Raw genomic sequence first — 19,358 nt, forward strand, 5'->3', positions numbered from 1 at the left:
TTATGTTAATAAATCTAGAAAGGATAAATGAAACGGATTTTTTTAAGGAACATGTAGACTACAGACATTGACACTAGAGGAATTAGAAAAGCTGAGCTAAGCAGTAATTAAGGAATACATTGAAAAATATTATGAAATAATTAGCTTTATAAAAGGTTTTTGTTCCAGGTATTATCTTAGGAATGTTTGATTGCAAGGAACGACTAAAGAAAAGATTTTTAGGAAGAATGTAGGCTAACCTCATAGAAGACGATTGCAACAAGTAAGGCTGGACTTCAAGGGAACTGGGGAGTTATTAGAAAGCTAATCTCTTCCACTGTGTTTCAGTGTTTATGTGGTTCTCTGTCCTTGCTTTTCCCTGAATACAGGATTTCTTACCCTGCTTATCAGCATATGGTTGAAAACTAAACACCCACCTGAGTCTACCTGGCCTCATAGCTCCAACACGCACCACCATCTGGTTATCTACAGTTAAAAGTCTCTTGGCTTAAACTCACGAAACACATTCTTACTGGTCACTGAATGGCCAATGCACGTCCTCTCCCCCAGGTGCAGTATCTGCTGTGGGTCTAATGAGCTGTAGCCGGACAGTCAGCTCATATGTTTCAGAATCCGGTCACGGGAGCCTGCGACCTGAGCGTGATCCACACATTAGTTCATTGACGTATCGGTTATAGTTTTATTAGTGAGTCTGTCCTATTTTCAGGGAACAATCATTTCAATGGAACACAAATTGGCATAGAGCACAAAAAAGGTGACAACTCGAAAGAAAACTTCAGTTTGTGAACATAAATGGCTGTAGTTAGGAACATGTTTATGCATTGCCACCCACATATGAGTACATAAACACTATAAACACATTTTCATTCGAAGGATAACCTACCAAAACCAAGTAGTATTTAAGGTGAGCATGCAAGGATGGTTCAACATTAGGAAGCCTATTAATATAATATAATAAAACTGATATGCTGTTGATAGTGATCAAAAAGTCGAGAGAAGCCATCTGATGATGTTGAAAAAGCATTTGCTAAAATCCAGCAATTCCTGATATAATATTTCAAACACTTGGTTTTTATGCTTTTTGCTATTTCCATTTAAAATGTTTATAAACATTTATCATGTTTGCTACCAGACAAGCATCTGGTTATAAAGGCCTCCTGGGGCAGATAATAATTTTTTGTGTTTCAACTTCCTACTTCATATAATGAATGTCTCAATAAATATTTTTAATGAAGCATTCCATTATTAAAATAGTCCAATTTTTGAGAATTGTTAAGAAAAACAGAATAATTTTTTTTCGCCTCACAGGAGACCTTGCTTTAGGAGTGTACCTTTTTTCTGTGCACAGCGTGAGCAATCAGCAGTCTTTGGGGATGAACTGGTTTTCTTTAGGAGAAGCCTTTGAACACTGTTCCCTCTTTACTTTCTCCACCACATGTCTGTGGTCCTCTGAACTTTGACGCTTTCTTTCCCTGAGCTGATTCGGTGCCCTCATCTGCCTGCTGTGCCTATGTAACTCATGGCTGGCCTGAACTACTCCATTTAAGACTCAACACACCTGTGCCCGCATCCGTCTCCCTCCCTAACCAAGTGACTAAAAATACCTGCGAACAGCCTTTCTCTTCTCACATCTGTGGCTCAGTCTACACCTTTCGCGTGTCCCGTATCTTCACCTTTAACAATTCTCGCGACTCTGGTTATTGGTCTTTACTTCGTGCCTGGACTATTTTGCAATCTTGTGGTCTTCTTTTTTCCTTCTATCTCAGCATACCCTACCTGCAGCGCAGGTAGATTAATCAATTGTACTTACATGTCATTCCCTCGCTTAAAACTTTGGGATGCAGCGCCTCTGATTGAACCGTATATAAAATTGTCGGCTTGACGTTTGAAGGTGTCTCTCCTCTGCCTGTCATGTATTCATTACCCCTCATCTTCTCCACGCACCCCGGACTCATTTCTCATGGTGGCCATAGTGTGGCTACTTTATTGTTGTTTCCTGCGCTGCGTCTTCTAACCACTTTTTCTCACGTCATAATATGCAGATCAAAGGCAATGTTCATGGAACTTTAGAGCCTCCCTAATATTTGTGATTTTTTTTGTCCTCTTACGCCTCACAGCACTCTTATTTTTATTTTAGTATGTCCTCTAAGTGCTTCGCCTGTACTCGTAGATTATAAACTCCTTGCACATGAAAGGCTAGATTTTATTGTTTTATATTTATCGCATTGCCTAACATAGTCGTTTATTTGTAGTAGTTCAAATATTGACATTTTGAATCAAATACTGAATTATTTTGAAAATAATATATACAAGAGCAATATACATTTGTATTTCAAACATATCAATACCATCGATTTGCCCTTTTTTGTAGGCCACAGTCTCTAAGCATTCCTTCGGGAGATGGTAATTCAACTGAAAATAGAAAACAGAACTAATACAGAATAAGGTTGTGTTGGTCATCTAGTTTGTCTTTAAAAAGTGATTTTTATTTTTTGCACACTTATGTGCATATTTGCAGAACAACCAAAATTAGTGTGAAGACTAACAGAAGTTATTATTATAACCTTGAGAGAGAATGTTAATTAAATTGAAGGATAAAGAAAGGTACTGCTTAAGATAATTTCTTTCCGCATTTGTCATGGCATGAAAACTTTATTTTCTTATATTGAAATTCTTATATTCTTATATATTTTCTTATATTGAATTGCCAAGACATTCTTGCAACAGATTGAATGCTACGATAAGTATCTGCTTTTTAGGGCTTTGGACAGTGTCGTTGCGTGAAAGCGAGCTTGAACTCCCCATGAGATCACTGCAGAGATAAATGCTTAAAAGCTTTTCAAAGCCATATCTTGGCTCTATCAAAATTTAATTTCCCACTGATTATGTTTATATCGATTTTGGAACACAGAGCATGAATATACTCAGCATACCTACATCACCGACGATTTCCCGTGCCTTGGGAATAATTCCTGTTTTATGTGCATATGGAATCCACTTATATTTCCTCTATCTATGTACCTGGATTTAAATAGTCTTTAGACTAGACTATGAAAAAAAATGTCCTTATGGTTGTTTAAAGACTGTGTCTTTATACAAGAGTTAAAAACATTTTGATGTATATAGAAACGGGCTTTATAAATGTCCTATACTTTATTAGCTGTCCAGTAATACCTAGTTAAGTTTTGACCTGTCGTCAGAATACAAAGGGAGTTTTTAAAAGTAGATTCCAGTTGTATAACATCACGGTGTTGAATGTACACAATGCGTATATATAGCGAGGCAATACATAAACATACAGAAGGTCTTGATTCCGGTCCTGTTGATGTGACTTTTAAGCAAATTACCACACCTTCTTGAGCTTCAGCTCGGGGATCCTGGTGGTATTTACTGTCCAGACAGTTTTGAGTATGCCATGAGATAAGATCTGGAAAGAACTTACTATGGATCTGCTATTCAACACAGGTTACTTCTATTCATCTTTGACTAAAAAAAAAAAAAAAAAAAAATGATTTCATTGAAGAGTTTGTTGATAGATAATGTTTTCATCTTTGAACTATTTGTAACATGGTGATTAGTAGATAAGCAGATCAATTTGGAAACCAGGTAATCATACAATCTTAGAGCTAGAAAGGCTGGCCAGATTTTTTACAAGTGGACAAATAAAGGACCAATGACTTCAGATGACCCACCTGCCACCACATAGCAGGTCACTAACAGCGTGAGGTTTCGAACCCAGATCCTGGGACTTTTTCTTGTGCGGTGCTCTTCCCACACCATGCATCAGATGTGATGCCTCTGGAACTGTTCTCTGCCATATGATGGCTCTGTGACTATGGTTCCTTCAGAGGATCTAGTGAGCCTCAGATCTCTTCTGTCTTTGGCCATTTTTGTCTGGTCAATTGTGGAGATTTTGCCAGGCTGGAATATAGAACTGACTGTTCTGCTGTCAGTTCAGTGTGGAATATCATCTCATGCAGATGTTCTGTTTTTTGAGTTTAACACAAAGAGCTTGAGCAGAAGACCCATTATAACGTAGTTCATGAGTCAGTGATAATTTTTGCCAAATCGTGAGCCCCAAATACGATCACTGGTCCTGTCTCTGAAATACAAACATCATAAAAGCCTGTAATATACCTTAGAAGATACATTTTTGATGATGCTGGAAAAATATTTAGTTCTTAGATCATAAACGTTTAAACCTTTGAATATTTAAACAAAGATAGTTTGTTTAAACAGGATGTTCACCATTGCTGTGTTTTGGAAAAGTAGGAAAAAAGTTAATAAAATGTTGAACTTAGCTATAATAAAAAGATGAATTAAATAAAGAACTAGTTAAAGCATAAAACTATATGTAATTTTCTTTATAATAAAGTTTTGTGAAACTCTATCCCAGAAAATTAGATTTTATAATACAGATAATTTACTCCTTTATAGGAATTTTTGTATTTTGAGGTAGCTGCACTTAATTAACAATTAGGTACTCTCTAAAAGAGATCTAGTAAAGTTTGTTAAGAAAATCTAAAGTTATTATAATAAGTTTTTAAAAATCCATACATGTGAAACTTTGTTTAAGATGGGATTATACAATTTAGCTATTTAACCTGATTAAATTAAAATCTGTGGTTTCCCTGTTTGTACAAGAGAAAGTAATGTAAATACCATAAAGAATTGTCAAAGGAAATGCATTTATAGTGATTTTAAATCTCAAAATAAGGAACCAACTACAGCCTTGATCAAATGCACATGTAATGATATTTCTATAGGAAAAATACATTTCATAAGATTATGATGATAGCGGTCTAGTATCAAAGCTTAACTAAAATCTTGAAAAAAGTTGTCCTTGATACTTCATTAAAACGTGTCAGAAAAATTACTTTTAAGTAAAAGTTTTGACATAAAAAAAAAAAAAACCCTCAGAGTATGATTGCTCTTTAAAAAGAGCAATTGGGGATAGTTTGTCATAGATAGTTTGTTTTCTATGTCCTTTAAAAAGGGTTAGATTTCCAAGAAATGGCTAGAGTATGTACATTAAAAAAGGATCCATATCGTTAAATGAAATTCTCATTTTCACCTCAAAGTGCATACAAGACTGATATTTCTTTACACAATTATTGCTATTATATTTTGTGATGAATTTGTCCTAATATTCTAGACTAAATCTAGAGAATTCTCCAGTTTTTTTTTGTAAATTATCTTTATTAGTTATGTGTAAATCAGAGAATGCATACGATAAAAGTCAATACAACCACATTTTTTTCTATGACAATTATATTTGAAACTCTTACGTATAAAATATAATTAAAAGAAAACTTTCCAGATCTTATTTTCTTTTTCCTTTTTGCCATTAAGAGAGCTATGTAGGAAGGGCAGGCTCTATTTGGATACAATAAAATCTGCCTCCTAAATTATTTTCCGTTCCACTTCTTTCATTTATGTGTATAATATTTTATATACACCGTAATTGTTTTTGAGAGCACCACAAACACGAACTTTATGATCTTGGCGGTATCTGGTTATCAGTAGATAAAAAGCACTGCTTAGGTTAAAAACAGGAAAGCTTCTCCGGTTATGTGCCTGCCAGGTCAAAGGTCAAAGATTCTTATAATTCTTTCATTATTATCTGCTTTTACCCTTGCTTGTCACTCCTGGCAAGTCTTGTTTTTGCCAATCGTAGGTACCAAATTGTCTCTATACCATAAAGAGTACCGTTGCTTTCAATAATTATTTGTAATGACAATTCTTTTGCAGTTGGGAATGAAAAAAGTGATAAAAGTAATAATATCACTACTAGAAAGAAATAACAGCCAGCGTTCTGCTGCTCCATGCTTCAGCAGGTTTTGTGCAAAATGAAGCCGTGCAGACCTGGATTTGAATCTCCTGCTGTGCGAACTTGGGTGCATGATCACTTTAAGCCCCAGTAGCACTGCCAAATGAATGATGTGAGGATTAAGTGGAATTTTATTTGTAAAGCCTAGGGGACAGTACTTGGCATACAATGATCACCCTTTTGTGCCCTCCTGGTGGTGAGCAGAAGAGGGGCCTTCCTAGAGTTTTTGAATGCCTCTCTCCATTTTTATGTAGTTTCATCTTTCTCCAAAACATTCAGCAGAGCTTGGATAAAGGATAATACAAATAACAGTTAAGACCGTGGATATCATTTTATGTAACGGTATTTTTAGATTCAAAGCACTTCATTGCATTTGGATATTATTAAAAATCCCAACAGTTAAAAAGATCTTCATTTTATTGGCTCCATCAAGGAAACGAGCTAAGTTGTCTGTGGAACAGAAATATGAGATACTGTGTTTTTCCTTTGTTGAAAATTTTTTTTCATTGAGGATTTGAAAATGTAAAGTTTTTAATAGAAAAATCTCATTCCACTAAAACACTTAGGTCCTTTAAATGATCCATCAACCTCTTTATTAAAATCTCATAACTCACTGTGACATTGCTTTACGGCGTGGTTTAAAAAGGATTTACGTAGCCGAATTGATGAGCAAATTGCTGGTATGTTTTAAATTGGGTTATATGAGTTAAAAATGGGAGTCTCAGTGGAGGATATTTCCCTATTTAGACTTTTTACTATTTAGATAGAGAAATTAAGAGTGAACGCCTATTACTCACTCATATAATTATCTATTTATTAGATAATTAAAGAGCGAATGTTTATCCTGAAAACTGCTGGGACTTTAAATATGTCATTCTCATTAATGAAACAAGATAGCATTTTAAATACACCTTTAGTGAAATTAATTAAAACATAATTTAAAGAGTTAACTCATTATTCGTAACGATAAACCTTTAATAAAATACATTCTTATACAGAGCACTATGATTTAGATAGGCCTGGAAAGTAAAATAGATTGTAGTTTTATTGCTGGCTTATTAGGAGTCTGAAATTCTCATCTTAAGAAGTTTAATTTTAAATGTTTTTTTTTTTTCACATTTAAAGTATATGTGATCAAAATGAGAACTAGCAAATGATTTCCAGTCTCATAGCATTAGTGTACAGTTACATTGTCCACTGTGGCAGCCACTATCCAATATGGCTCCTCTGAATTGAGATGTACTGTAAGTGTAAAATTAAAAGGTGCTAAATTTCAAAGAAAGTAAAAAAAAAAAAAAGGTAAAATTTCAGCACTTTTTATATTGCTCACATATTGAAAGGGTAATGGTCTGGATATATTGGGCTAAATAAAATATATCATTAAAATCAGTTTAATGGTTCTTTTTTTTAATGTAGCAATGAAGAAGTTAAAAATTACCTTTCGTGGCTCACATCATGTTCCTACTGGATAGAACTGCTCCGGAGAATGATTTCTGAAATAGTTAAAACATCATAGATATTGCCCAAGAGATGTCATTTCATTAGCAAATTAAAAACATGCCAAGCATATTAGGGTTGTAAAGGAAAATTTCGCATATGCAATTTGAGAAAAGATGAATGGAAAAAATCATCTGTAGGTAGAACTAGCATATAAAATAGAATAGAAAGTTGATATCTACAAAATTACTTGAACATTGATAAAAATTCTTTTAAAAATTCTTGAAAATGCAGCTTTTGTCAGTCCAACAAATTTTATCATAGCCTAAGAAAATAAATATTTTTAACTTAATAGAGGAGTGAATCTTGACCATCACATGTATATTCAGTGCTGAAATATACTGGGGAAGCAAAGCATAAAAATAGATGGTCAATAATATTTGATGAATGTATGATTGAAATAGGTGAGATGGATGGAGATTTCACAACTCTTTTTTGTTGTGAAACGAATGGATGAAGGTAGATACACACACACACAAATAAAATAATAAAGAAGACAGAGTCCTCAGAGAATTTACTACCGACGTATGTTAAACAAGTTCGCACTGTTCAAAGAGTACCAATTACTTTAAAACATCACCAACTTTATAGCTGTTTTAATGAAGCCTTTAATTATGATCCTATTTTGACATTATCTTATATTTTGAGTTACACATGAAAAAGCTCTGTGGAAACAATTGAAATAAGACTCAGGAATTAATACTTCAAAAGTTCTGAACTTGTGAACATCAGTCGTATTGTTTACCCTGGCTTAAAACTATGATGAAATCATGATTTCAGGGTAGAAGAAATCCCGACGCTTAAGATTAATGTCACTTTATAAAAATTAGATAAAATAGGTGCATTTCAATAATAAAATTGTAATTGAAGAAAACTAGAAGGGTGAATTTTTATTATAAATTTAGCAAATTCCATTTACTTTTGGACATACATAAATGAATTTCCTTTGACTATTTTTCTTTATTAGACTAATAAACCTGGAAAAAAATTTTTCATGAGGAATTTTCATAAAGTCCAGATACATGAGGAGTATTTCAATTGACTAATGATAAAGTAAAGGGGTAAAAGTCAAATTCAAGGCCTATGAAGGGCATAGAGTAGGCGTCAAGTCGCTGTTTCCATAGTCAATTGTCCAGGAACTGTGTTATTTGTAAAAGGTTCATGGTTCAAACCCACTTCATAAAGCTCTCCCTGAGGTCATCAGTTGCCGGATGCTTTGCTGCCCTCATCTCTCTCCATTCTAAATCTTCTCGCTATGAGCTCACATAACTCCCTTACTTCCCTTTTAGAAACGTTATTACACTTTCTCCATACACAGCCGAACTGTCTAGTTTTGCATGTATTTGCGTAAGTTATTGTTCTAATGGCTGTTTTCAATATGCTCTACAACTCCCAAAGCTTTTCCTTTTTTTTTTTCCCCTTCACTGCAAAGGACTTCCTCATTATTTCCAAATTTTACGATTTTACCCGCTGGAAACATGACAAAAACAGCTTTTCTTTAGAAGTTGCTAGGAAATTATTTATTTTCCTGTGTTTTTGTAAAATTCATAAATCGTGTAAGCAGGACATGTTATGAATTAATTAGTAGAACATCTCTCTTGGAAGGGTTAACGGATTGCCAGCACTGATCAAACCCACGCTCTCTCTGGCTCTTGATAAGGCGTTGACAGTCAAGCAAAGAGCTTCTTCAATAAATCCACTCTCATATTCAAGTTTTTCCAGATGTGAGAAGTAATTAAGTCTTTGCATTTACTGAAGCCTTGTATGCTTTTCAAGTGGGAACTGGCATCTGTGGTGAATTAACTCTGCTGGAGTGCGTGTGTATGTTGTGTGTATGTGTGTGTGTTGTGTGAATGTACATATATACAAGCACACATGTGACATTTGCCAATAGTCAGATGAGTCAGACCTGAAAACAAAACAAAACGGAAAGCTAATTTCAATAAACGCCAAGAATTGTTATAGCTGTATTTAACAATGGAGAGAATTGGGCTTTATTGAATAATGCCATCCCTTTTTCTGTTTTTGTTGAATGTTAAAGAAACGAGAATGATTAAATCATTTGCATCTGTTGGAAGATTTTTTTTTAAAATGGTGAAATCATAATTCTCATGAAACAAAATGAACACGTTTCAAAGATTTTAACTCATAATGAGGGCAACAGTAAGATGTTAAAATTGATTCAAAGGTGAATTTGAAGAATCAAACATGCATGAGTAATAAGGACTGCTGAAATGAATTTATAAATAGATGCAGGAAAGGTCTATCGACAAGGCAATAATCAATTGCTTTTCCCCAGGACACAATTAATTTGCATAAAGCAACGGTAGCATCATTATCAGTTTTCGATAATTTATGGAGTTGTAAAATAGTCCAAGGACAGTGAAAAACCAAATTAGGCAGAAGGTAACATATGTATGTATGTGTGTATGTATGTATGTGTGCGCATGTGTGTGTGTGTGTGTGTGTGTTTTTTTTTTTTTTTTTGCCAGGGTTAAAGTCTTCACAATTTTTTCCGACATCTCCAGCAAAACTCTAGATGCTTTTTGGGATAGCCAAGCTGTTTGTTAATTCCTGACCCTCTGGTTCTGGTTACAAGCTATAGAGAGGCTGCTCAAATCTTGGACTTCTTTCTCTTCGTTAGAAGTATTACAGTGTGATTGTGATATTAGCTTCCTTGTTATTAAAACTGAACTAATAATCTCAAGTAGCAAATTAAACCAAAGTCTTTCAGTTTACTGGGTGCTTATGTTAATGTAAACTCTGGATAAGAATATTTTTCTTCCCTGTCAATATATTTGGAAGAGCACGTATTTTTAATTTTGGTATCCCAACCATACCCAACCTGGAAATTGTTGTGTCAAAAATTATTTGCAATTTTCTTGTTCTTCTCCTCCATTATCAGCCTAGGGTCCAGACACTCATTTGTGAATAGGATATATATTTGTGAAAACAAGAATAAGAATACAGAAAAACACTCTATTAAATCTTACATTAATAGCCTAATTGGTAAGGATGACAGTTATTTAGGTTGCTTTGTGTTCTTTTCATTTCTAATTAACAACAGTAATGAAATAGCCATTAAAAAGAAGAAGATAGGCTTAATGAATGTAAATTGTAAGAATAGATCGGGCTAATATTAAGCAGCATGCTTCTCTTTTATAAAGAAGACAAATTGCGCTAGCGAGCTTCCATTTCTTGTTTTAAGAAATGATTTCTCCCCCTCATCTATTAGTAAAGTTCTCTTTTGGGCCAATGCCAAACAATGAGGAAATATATGAAGCAAATGTAAAATAACCAGGAATTCAACCGAGGACCTTCTGGGGGACAGTTACTATAAACAAATGATCCTCCATTGAAACATCCAAGCAACCAACGAACCAGTCAGACAAACAAACAAATAAACAAAACCAAGCAACTGGAAATGAGTATGTAAAAGAGTCCCAAGAGGAAGTCAAATGGGAGCCAAGTCAGATGAACTATTCCCTCTTTCGCCAAACCATTCAGGGTGAACGTTTTGTCATAAGGAATGTTGCCTGAATTTCTAAAATGGAAACATTCAGTTTAGGTCTGTAAGTTTTTCTCAACTTAGAACTGAATCCAAATCTATTTCAAGTGTTCATTATGGATTTCCATTTGTAAGTCACTCATCACCATGTCGAGGAGAAACACATTTTCTATCACTGTGAAGAAAAGAAAGGAGAAAAAAGCAAAATAAGTATGAAAAATTTGTCAGAACCGACAACACTCTTGTCTCATGTGACCTTCAGAAGACTGAAGACAGCAATTCCTCTGTGACTCATGATGGTGGCATACATGGGTTTCCCTGGCTGGGGTCCGTGTCCCCAAGACCTGAATTCCCCCGGCGACTCTGGACTCTATGTTTTCTATGGAAATATATTGCTTACACATAAACTTCAAACCCCTAAAAGAGCAAAGACTTCTGTATCATAGCACACACGTTAGCTCTAATCCTTAAGCTACTATACTGTATGAGGCAATTCTGTCCTTTAAAAACATAGTGATGGGATAGAATTTCACCCTTTCAAATGAGAAGACTCTTGGTGTTAAGTGCTTTTCTTGAAACTGTGTACCTTTATTGTCTAGTTAAAAAACTCTCATTCTTGTAAGGGCCTTTACTATTTTTAAGCTGCTTTTCTTTCATTAACTTCTGGCAATTCAGTTTTTCTGTTTAACTGTGGAGAATTACAGGGGGGGAGAGAGAGAGAGAGAAAGAGAGATAGAGAGAGAGAGATTCAATAATTTGCCCTAGAGGTTGTAGGAGGGCCTGGGGGCAGGGGTCTATCTGTAAGTAACATGGTCTCCACCTTTGTCTCATTCTGAATCAGGGCATGGATGGAATACTAAAGCAAAAAGTAGAAAATGTAAAATGAAATGCTCAGTAAGGAAAAGGGATTAGTAACTATACAGATATTCCCTTTTGGGATGCCCCAAGGTGAAAATATGGATTAAAATACAACATTTAACTTGATTTAAAAAAGAGAGAGAGAGAGAGAGAATGATAGGGAATTTTGAAACATGATAGCTAACCATGGAGAAGAATTTCTTTTTGTTCCCCAAGTCACATTTTGGAGCTATTGACAAGAGTGCTTTGCCGTGATAAAGTGCAGGGCTTAAAATGTTTTAGAGAAAACTACATGAATTTTGTATTATACCTATAGGTGAAAGGAAGAATGCATTCAATCAAAAGTAATAATGTATCTAGCTTGCCAAACAACCCATTAAGGAGTTCCTCCAGCAAGTCTCGAATGATGGGTTTTTTATTTTCTACCTTATCTTAGCACTAAGTATGTTTTACTCACTCTCGCATCTCTAGCACAGAGCCTGGCATAATGACACTTATTTGAAGGCATGAATGTAGGGCTCTAGCTCAGTTCTGGTCCCAAGGCTCCATTGAATAACTCTGTGAATAAGACAAATACTTAATTTCTCTCGACCTTAAGTCTGTCCTCTGTCAAAGAGAGGGCTTTGGTAGGATTGATTTCTTAAGGATCCCTGTGGCTTTAAAATTCTGATGCTAAAAACTCAGATGGAAAATTTATGTTCACATTACATATGGTGTTTGGTTTTGCTTTCAAAACTTTTGTGCATAATCTCAACAGATTATTATTTTTTTTCCAACACAGTGAAGAGCCAATATGAACTTATTACATGCTGGGAAATGAGAAAAAGCAACCGTTGAAGTCTGATGAAGGTAATTCACCATGGGGAACAGATATCACCATGAGCAACACAAGTATTGTCACCTCAAACACTAGCTCAAAGGTGCATTTTAGGTAGCTGGGGCAAGATTTTCCCCCTACACTTCTAGAAGTTTGCAAGAAAAGCAAACTTCCGTATTTCCAAATAAAGACAAAATAATAGATCTTCTCTAGAATATTAGAACAGTCTTTTGGCAGAGGACTTGGAGGAATCAGTCAGAGTCCACACATCGTGCTCCTTTAGGGAAGAAATATAATGTACAGAGAATTTCTTCGTAGAATCCTCTACACTGGCATGACATTGCTGTTATTTTAAAGTTAAGTTTTCCAAATTCAGCACCCTTGGGACATTCCTTTTGGGCATTTTGCTTATAAGCAGGATATGCGGTGCCATTAAGTTAGCCTGTATCAAATACCGTTTCATGCAAAGACCAACAACTCTTCTAGAACACGTTTTTGTTTGTTTGTTTGTTTGTTTTTCAGAATAGATCAATGCTTTCCTAAGAAACATTTCACAAAAGAATGTTAGTTTTCTGGAGTATCAGGTATCATTAAAAATAGGTGGGTAGGCAGATAAGTAGATAGGGAGATAAATAGTTTAGATTAGATTAGATGGATAGGATTTCATGGATTGGATTAAGCAAACTTACATACTTTTCTAGGTTGTAGGTCTTCTCAGGTCTCCTACTGTGTCATTATGCCATGGGGGTCTCGAAGGTGCAAGGGTGGATATTCACGTACAGGTTTCCCTAAACATGTTTGTTGAAGAAACACTTTCTCACTCTAGACTATTCTGTGGAACTTCATTCAGCCTCATAGACAGCAATTTGAAAAATAATCTATACACAATGACAATGTAGAATTTTTCTGGTCAGAATTTTTAGTTTAGGCAAGGCCAAAGTAATTTAAAAAAATAAATTAAAAACCAGATATGATATCAAGAGAAAACAGCATTATACTTGGCTACTTAGAATGCTGTATTATTTTGAATAAAATTGTATGTTATGCAATTAGTTTTATTATTCGCTATAGGGTGTTTTTTATGTCTAATACTGATATGCTATGGGTGTATAAATAGAAATTTAGTTTAGGATTTAAAAACCAAATTGATAAATTATGAGCTGGATAGAGTCTTAGAATTGCCCGAATTAACATTAAAGGATTGGGTTTGAGAAATATATTTTTAATTATATAAACAATGATGTCTATACTACATTATAAATATTGTTATAGTTTATTTTTCCAAACATTTTCAAGTGTGTATTACACTCCAAGGAATATAAAAGTAATGAATTTGTAAAAATGGACACAATGGGCAAAATTGAAAAAGGATGATTATTATTTTCTGAAATAATGATGTTTCTAGAACTTTTAAATGATATATCAGCCTATGTTAACTGCAATTTTTCATGTTTAATGATGTTTACAATTAACATAACATAGCAATATAGCATTAACAGTCATAATTAACTCAGAATAGATTCTTCGAAGGGTTCAAAGGGCTTTTCTTAATAAATTACTAGCCTTTAGTTAGCTAATATATTTTTTAGAATGTGAGAAGTACATGTGTGTCTCAAAAAATTTAATTTAGGTTAATGAAATGAGTTTGAATGGTTTAGAGTCACAATACCAGATCAGAGCTATGGCTGACATTCTAGTGAAAGCTTTATTTAGAAGGAGCTGAAGAATCTTTGAGATAACAGACATCGGACTATGCTATCTTGAGTGTTATAGCTGAGTAGTTTCCCCAGAATTTTAAAGTCTTTTTCAAGCCCTTTTATGAATGAATCGAATTAGTGAAATATAAATAAATGGTCTCCTCTGGATTTCTTAACCAGTTAAAAGAACGTCGACTTTACAAGTTTATGAGATTGAATTTTGCCTGTTTAAATGTTGTTTCCACTTGGGAAGCTAGCTTTGGCCTACCTCCGGGATCCTGTTCCATCCACTCACACGGAGTTGTGATAAGGAGAGTGAAGTGTGAGCTAAATAGGGAGGTGGCCTGGGCAAGGTCATTCCTGCCAGGACACCACAGACTCCAAGATCTCAAGGGTGCTGCAGTACATAAAAAGTGCTCCTTTGGTGAATTAAAAAGTATAAGGTGTGTGTATATATATGAGAGAGAGAGAGAGAGAAATGAGGGTCCCTGGATTTGAGGATATAAAAGATGAAACTGAACAGGAAAAAACAGAAGAAGAAGAAAATGATGAAGAAGACAGGGTGAGTGGGCAGGTACCTACTGAAGAAGGATATTTGTTCTTCTAAGTCTATGATTAGAAATACATTTTCTTCCCTCTTTTGTTCCGTACAGTTGTTCTTTAAGCCTGTTATTGAAGACCTGAGCATGGAACTGGCCAGAAGATGCACTGAAATCATTAGTGATGTAAGTGACTTAAGTAGTTTTTGTCTTATTTCTGTGTTATGTGTGTGGCACTATTATGTCACAGAATCATAGAACCAGAGAGTAAATCCTGAAATCATCTGTTAAAACACAATCATTTTCCAGATCATGGAACCGAGTCCAGAAATTGTAGGTGATTTCCCCAAGGTCACTCATAAAGAAAATTTCTGCAGAATCAGGTGTCTGTGTTCTTACTTCTGTGCCTTATGGATTTCGCTGTCACTCTGACGTGAAATCATAAAGCATTGAATTCAGAGCATACAGACTTTTACAATTTGCATAATGATGTAATTTGTTTCGGGAGGATCTCTGTCTAAATGTATAATTCAAAAAAAAAAAAAAAAAACATTTTGAGAACCTTTTAAGGAATCTCATGAACACATTTTCCAAACCAGAAAAATGCGTAGACTGCCTATGTGCACATAACGCTGATTTTCAACTTAGGATCCATGGATAACTGAACTGTGTGTTAAGAATCCTTAACTAGATGATGAGGAGGATTTTAGTGAAAAGGAGCATTTTTGTTGTGACTTTTTTCATGAACTAGACTTGGTTTATTTTATTCTTCCAGGGGATCTTAGAATTATAGAATTAACTCATATTTATAGATATTTACAGTAAATAAGTAAATTACAATACTAGAAGCACAAGGAAATGTATTACTCAGTAGCAATGAGAATATAGATGATCCTAAAACAGTGGGAAAAGAGTAGCTGGAACTATAGAAAAATGGCTCACGAAAAGCAGACAGATCCCTGCGTCTGTATGTGAGGGAGGCGAGCGCAATACTGGGCGTTTTGGTGGTGGTTAACGAGCCATGTGATCAGAATATTTTACAAACGTTTGTTTTCAAGTGAAGTCAATCCTAGGCAGTGGGGTGGTGAGCTGGCGAGTTCTTTGAAGTCGGTTTGTGTGAGTGAGCTTAACAGTAACCTTGGGCAGGCAGGCCGGGCTTAGTTTCTCAAGGGCAACAGGCGGACTAGTAAGACTGAGTAATGGTACACGGCTGAAGTGTTTAGTAAACTGGAACATTGTGAGTACTCAGGGCTTGAGTTATTCACTACTACGTCTGTAAATGACTTTTGTGCCCGTCCAATCGTGTTTTGTATATGACTCTGTGTTGCTTTGTGATTTGTTAGGAAGAGCCAGAGGCTGGTAGGAATCATACCCCTGCCAGGCATTGCAGCTTATGAGGTAGATCCTATTGTTTTTCCCATTTTAAAGGTGAGGAAGTAAAGGCTCAGAGAGGCTGAGTAACCTGCCTGGGTCACACAGGTAAGCAGTGGGGAGTAGCACTGGAACACAAAGCCTTCTGTTAGCCGCGCACCTGTCTTTTCCCTGGTCTCAAACCTCAATTTAAAGACAAACCTTCAAGCCCCTCACTTTCGTTTTCAAATTCATTATATGCTGACGGGGCGCCTGTGTGCTTTACCTGAGGCTTTGTATTTGTCTGAATTCAATCTGTTTGCAGCCTACGTCACCAAGAGGACGTGGTGTGTTGTTGGCCTGCTCAGTGGTCCTACTTCCCAAAGCCTTAAGAAGCAGCCTCACATTCTGTCGATCAAACCACACAGCTAGTGAGCCACAGACCTGGGGTGTGAAACGCCTCGGCCACCACGATGTCTTCCTCTCCTGTGTGCCACACATGGTTGTCTTCTGTGCCGTACCAAGCATTGGCACAGGCTCTCTGACCCTCAGTTCAGAGCCGGTACACCCCGAGGCTGAGCAGCTTCCCAGGGCCACCTGGCTAGTCAGGGGTGGGGACCAAATTCAGACTTTGGTCCAGCTAAGTCCAGAGCCTGACTTAGCCACTCGCCACTCTGTTCCATTTTGCTAGATTAGAAGGGTAGCTCTAAGGGTTTCTCTTTCATGGAGCAGCCCTTCCACATCATCATTCTGTGTCTCTTTGGCCCTCTTCTGGCTTTCATGCCTTTTTGGGGGAGCGTAATGACCAGATCTGTGCACAGCCATCCAGATGTGGATGACCCGTGACTGTGAGTAGGGTGGAACGGTGTTTCCCTTTGTACCTGAACCCTTTGTGATGATATTTAGAGTTTCCTGGGCTTGGGGGCTGCAGAGAGCTGTTAGAGCAACCTCATTTTTGGACATCGTGCTCAGCCATTGGCGATCCTCACTTCTGGCTTGTAGCTGATCTCTTAGTAGCAGTTTGAATGATTTTCACCGTGCTAGGGATGACCGCCATCTGTTTTGTCTGCCCTCGGCCCTCTGAGAGCTTCCCCAGTTCATCTCTTTCAGTTTCTCTCTCCCTGAGCACTTGAGGTCAGCAGCAGGCCTGTGGACCTGGCGGTATCACGCCTTTGCAGGATCATTTATTAAAATGTTAAGTTTGATCCAGAGGGATGTCCTGGGAAGCCTGCACTTTATAGAATTTTCCATTTTTCGGGCCAGGTGGCTTCACTTTGGAGATTAGTACGAGGCATTTTTCAGTCTGTCTTTGCTTCACCTAGTTTCTGGTTTGCATGTGCCCTGCCCATATTGTGGGGTTTCCCTCTGCATAAGTCACTTCCCAGTCTAGAGGACACCTGGTCCTCTGACACAGCCTCTCTTATTTTTCTGTTAACCACATCATGCTTTTTATTTCTTCAGATATCCTCTCTGCATTATTTCATCCCGTTAGTCAGCTATCTAATCAATCTCTTACACAAATCATATCTGTCGACTGTATTGAGCAGTCAGAATCACGGATCTAGTAGCTTTTTCTCAGATGGTCATAAAAATATTCGGTTAAAGGGGACCTTTTGTACATTCCTTATAAATTAAGTATAAAGTCTTCTGCAGAGCAAGTTTGGCCACATCTGCGTGAAGCCTCTGACTCAATGTTTTGGTTCAAGCCTTTTTAGGGTGTTCATGTGCGCGGAGCAGAAAGAACACTTTTTTTTTTCAGGCTGATGAGCATCGTTTCCTGTGGGTAAATCCTTCCACTGCTGAAAACATTAGATTTGTGGTTCCCCCTCTAGGGAAAGCTCTGACTGTGGAGAGGACCTGGGAGAACAGCCTCAGCTCTGAGCACTCAGCATGAAGTACGGTTCTTTCTTCCAGGGTTTACTGCATTGAGCCAATATGGCTCCTTTTGTGAAAAGACTTTCTCGGTACTTTTGGTTAAGAGTGCTTGCTTGTAAAAAGAAATATCCTCAAACATTTTTACAACTGCCATCCACTTTCAGCCATTAGCTAAATCTCCTACTAAGTGAAAAGAAAAAAAAAAACAAAAAACTAGGCGAGGAGGAGGAAGCGCCTTTGAACTAATTTAACTCTCATTGTAGTTGAGACGTGGTAGGATTCATGCGTGAGGTCAAAGAAGAAAGTAAATATCTGTGGCATCTTAATGATCAAGTTATCAACTTTGCCCTTTTGTTCTCAATCAGAAAATAACTTGGCTGCTGTATTGGTTATAAGGACAAATGGCTGCAAGTCACAGGAAAACCCCAGCACAGAGGTTTAACAAATAGGTTTTTTTTGCTTGTTTTTTTTGTTTGTTTGTTTGTTTTTACGCATGAAGCCTGGAGATAGGGAGTCTAGTCAGGGCAGAATGGAGGCTGTTGGACTCTCAGGTTCCTTTCCTTGGGCTCTGTTATCCTCAGTATGGTGGCTTATTGCCTATGATGACATCATTGCTTGTATCTTGCTGTGATTCTTGGGCATGGAAAAAGGCGGAAGTGTGGTACCCTGCAAAGTGTCCCAGGGCTGTCTGCCTTTATGACAGAAATACCGGAATACTGCTGGGAAGCCTCGACTCATATCTCATGGCCAGAGCTGGGCTCCTGGCCTCCCCAGGCCAATCACTGGCCGAGAGGAAGAAGAAAACCATGCCTGGTTTAGAGGAATTTGTCCTCTGGGGCTGGGGTAGGGGCCTTGCTAGTCTTGTAAATCCATTCGGGTTTTGCGATAGGAAAGAAGCGGGTCGGATAGGCAATTACCCAATAGATAGGTTGTGTTAGGAGATGGCTGTCGACTCAGTGATTTTCATTTTACTGAAGCTCGCGCGTCAGTCATCAGTACAGTTTTCTTTCATTTCTCTTTTCCCGGTATAGGAAGGCTACTAATATGTAACATTTTTTTTGTATGAAAATTTCAGCTCATTAGCTTATTGTCTGTCATTCGTATAGTATAATTCATGAGCGATTAGAAACGTGTTTGCGCATGTGTGTGTATACCTCTCTTTTAACTAAAGACCAAAGAAAGGCATGGATACCACACTTCAGACTGAGCTATTTGCCTGCATGGCAAAGGAAGTAACTCCTTTGCCCTTGTCCTGCGCTCCTGTCCTGAACGTTCTGCTCAGGACCGAGCTTTTCAGGAGTCTTGCGGCCATAGCACGTACCACTGCAGCAAACAGCAGTATGTAAGAGGGAAAGGGTGGTGGCAAAAGATAAAAATAATGAGGCAG

General features: G+C 36.8%; 2 protein-coding genes across 5 annotated transcripts in view; both read left to right on the plus strand.

Moving 5' to 3' along the window:
* Window positions 1-12,542, plus strand: part of LOC118600331 (LIM zinc-binding domain-containing Nebulette-like) — a 207,628-nt gene extending 195,086 nt beyond the window's left edge. The window contains exon 7 of the mRNA XM_036228148.1: window positions 12,475-12,542. The gene's annotated coding sequence lies outside the window, so the exon portion shown is untranslated. The remainder of the gene's footprint in view (window positions 1-12,474) is intronic.
* Window positions 12,543-13,907: 1,365 nt separating this feature from the next.
* The window catches only part of LOC107499789 (nebulette), a 101,185-nt gene continuing 95,734 nt past the window's right edge, over window positions 13,908-19,358 (plus strand). Inside the window, exons 1-2 of one of the 4 annotated variants that reach the window (XM_016124314.2) lie at window positions 13,908-14,769; window positions 14,861-14,932. In XM_016124314.2, coding sequence (XP_015979800.2) covers window positions 14,665-14,769; window positions 14,861-14,932 — 177 coding nt within the window. In that variant the 5' untranslated portion in view covers window positions 13,908-14,664. The remainder of the gene's footprint in view (window positions 14,770-14,860; window positions 14,933-19,358) is intronic. The other 3 variants (XM_016124290.2, XM_016124331.2, XM_016124325.2) reach the window with 3 other exon arrangements.

The sequence above is a fragment of the Rousettus aegyptiacus genome, unplaced genomic scaffold (genome assembly GCF_014176215.1).
Source record: "Rousettus aegyptiacus isolate mRouAeg1 unplaced genomic scaffold, mRouAeg1.p scaffold_m13_p_10, whole genome shotgun sequence".
In the NCBI taxonomy this organism is placed as follows: domain Eukaryota; kingdom Metazoa; phylum Chordata; class Mammalia; order Chiroptera; family Pteropodidae; genus Rousettus; species Rousettus aegyptiacus.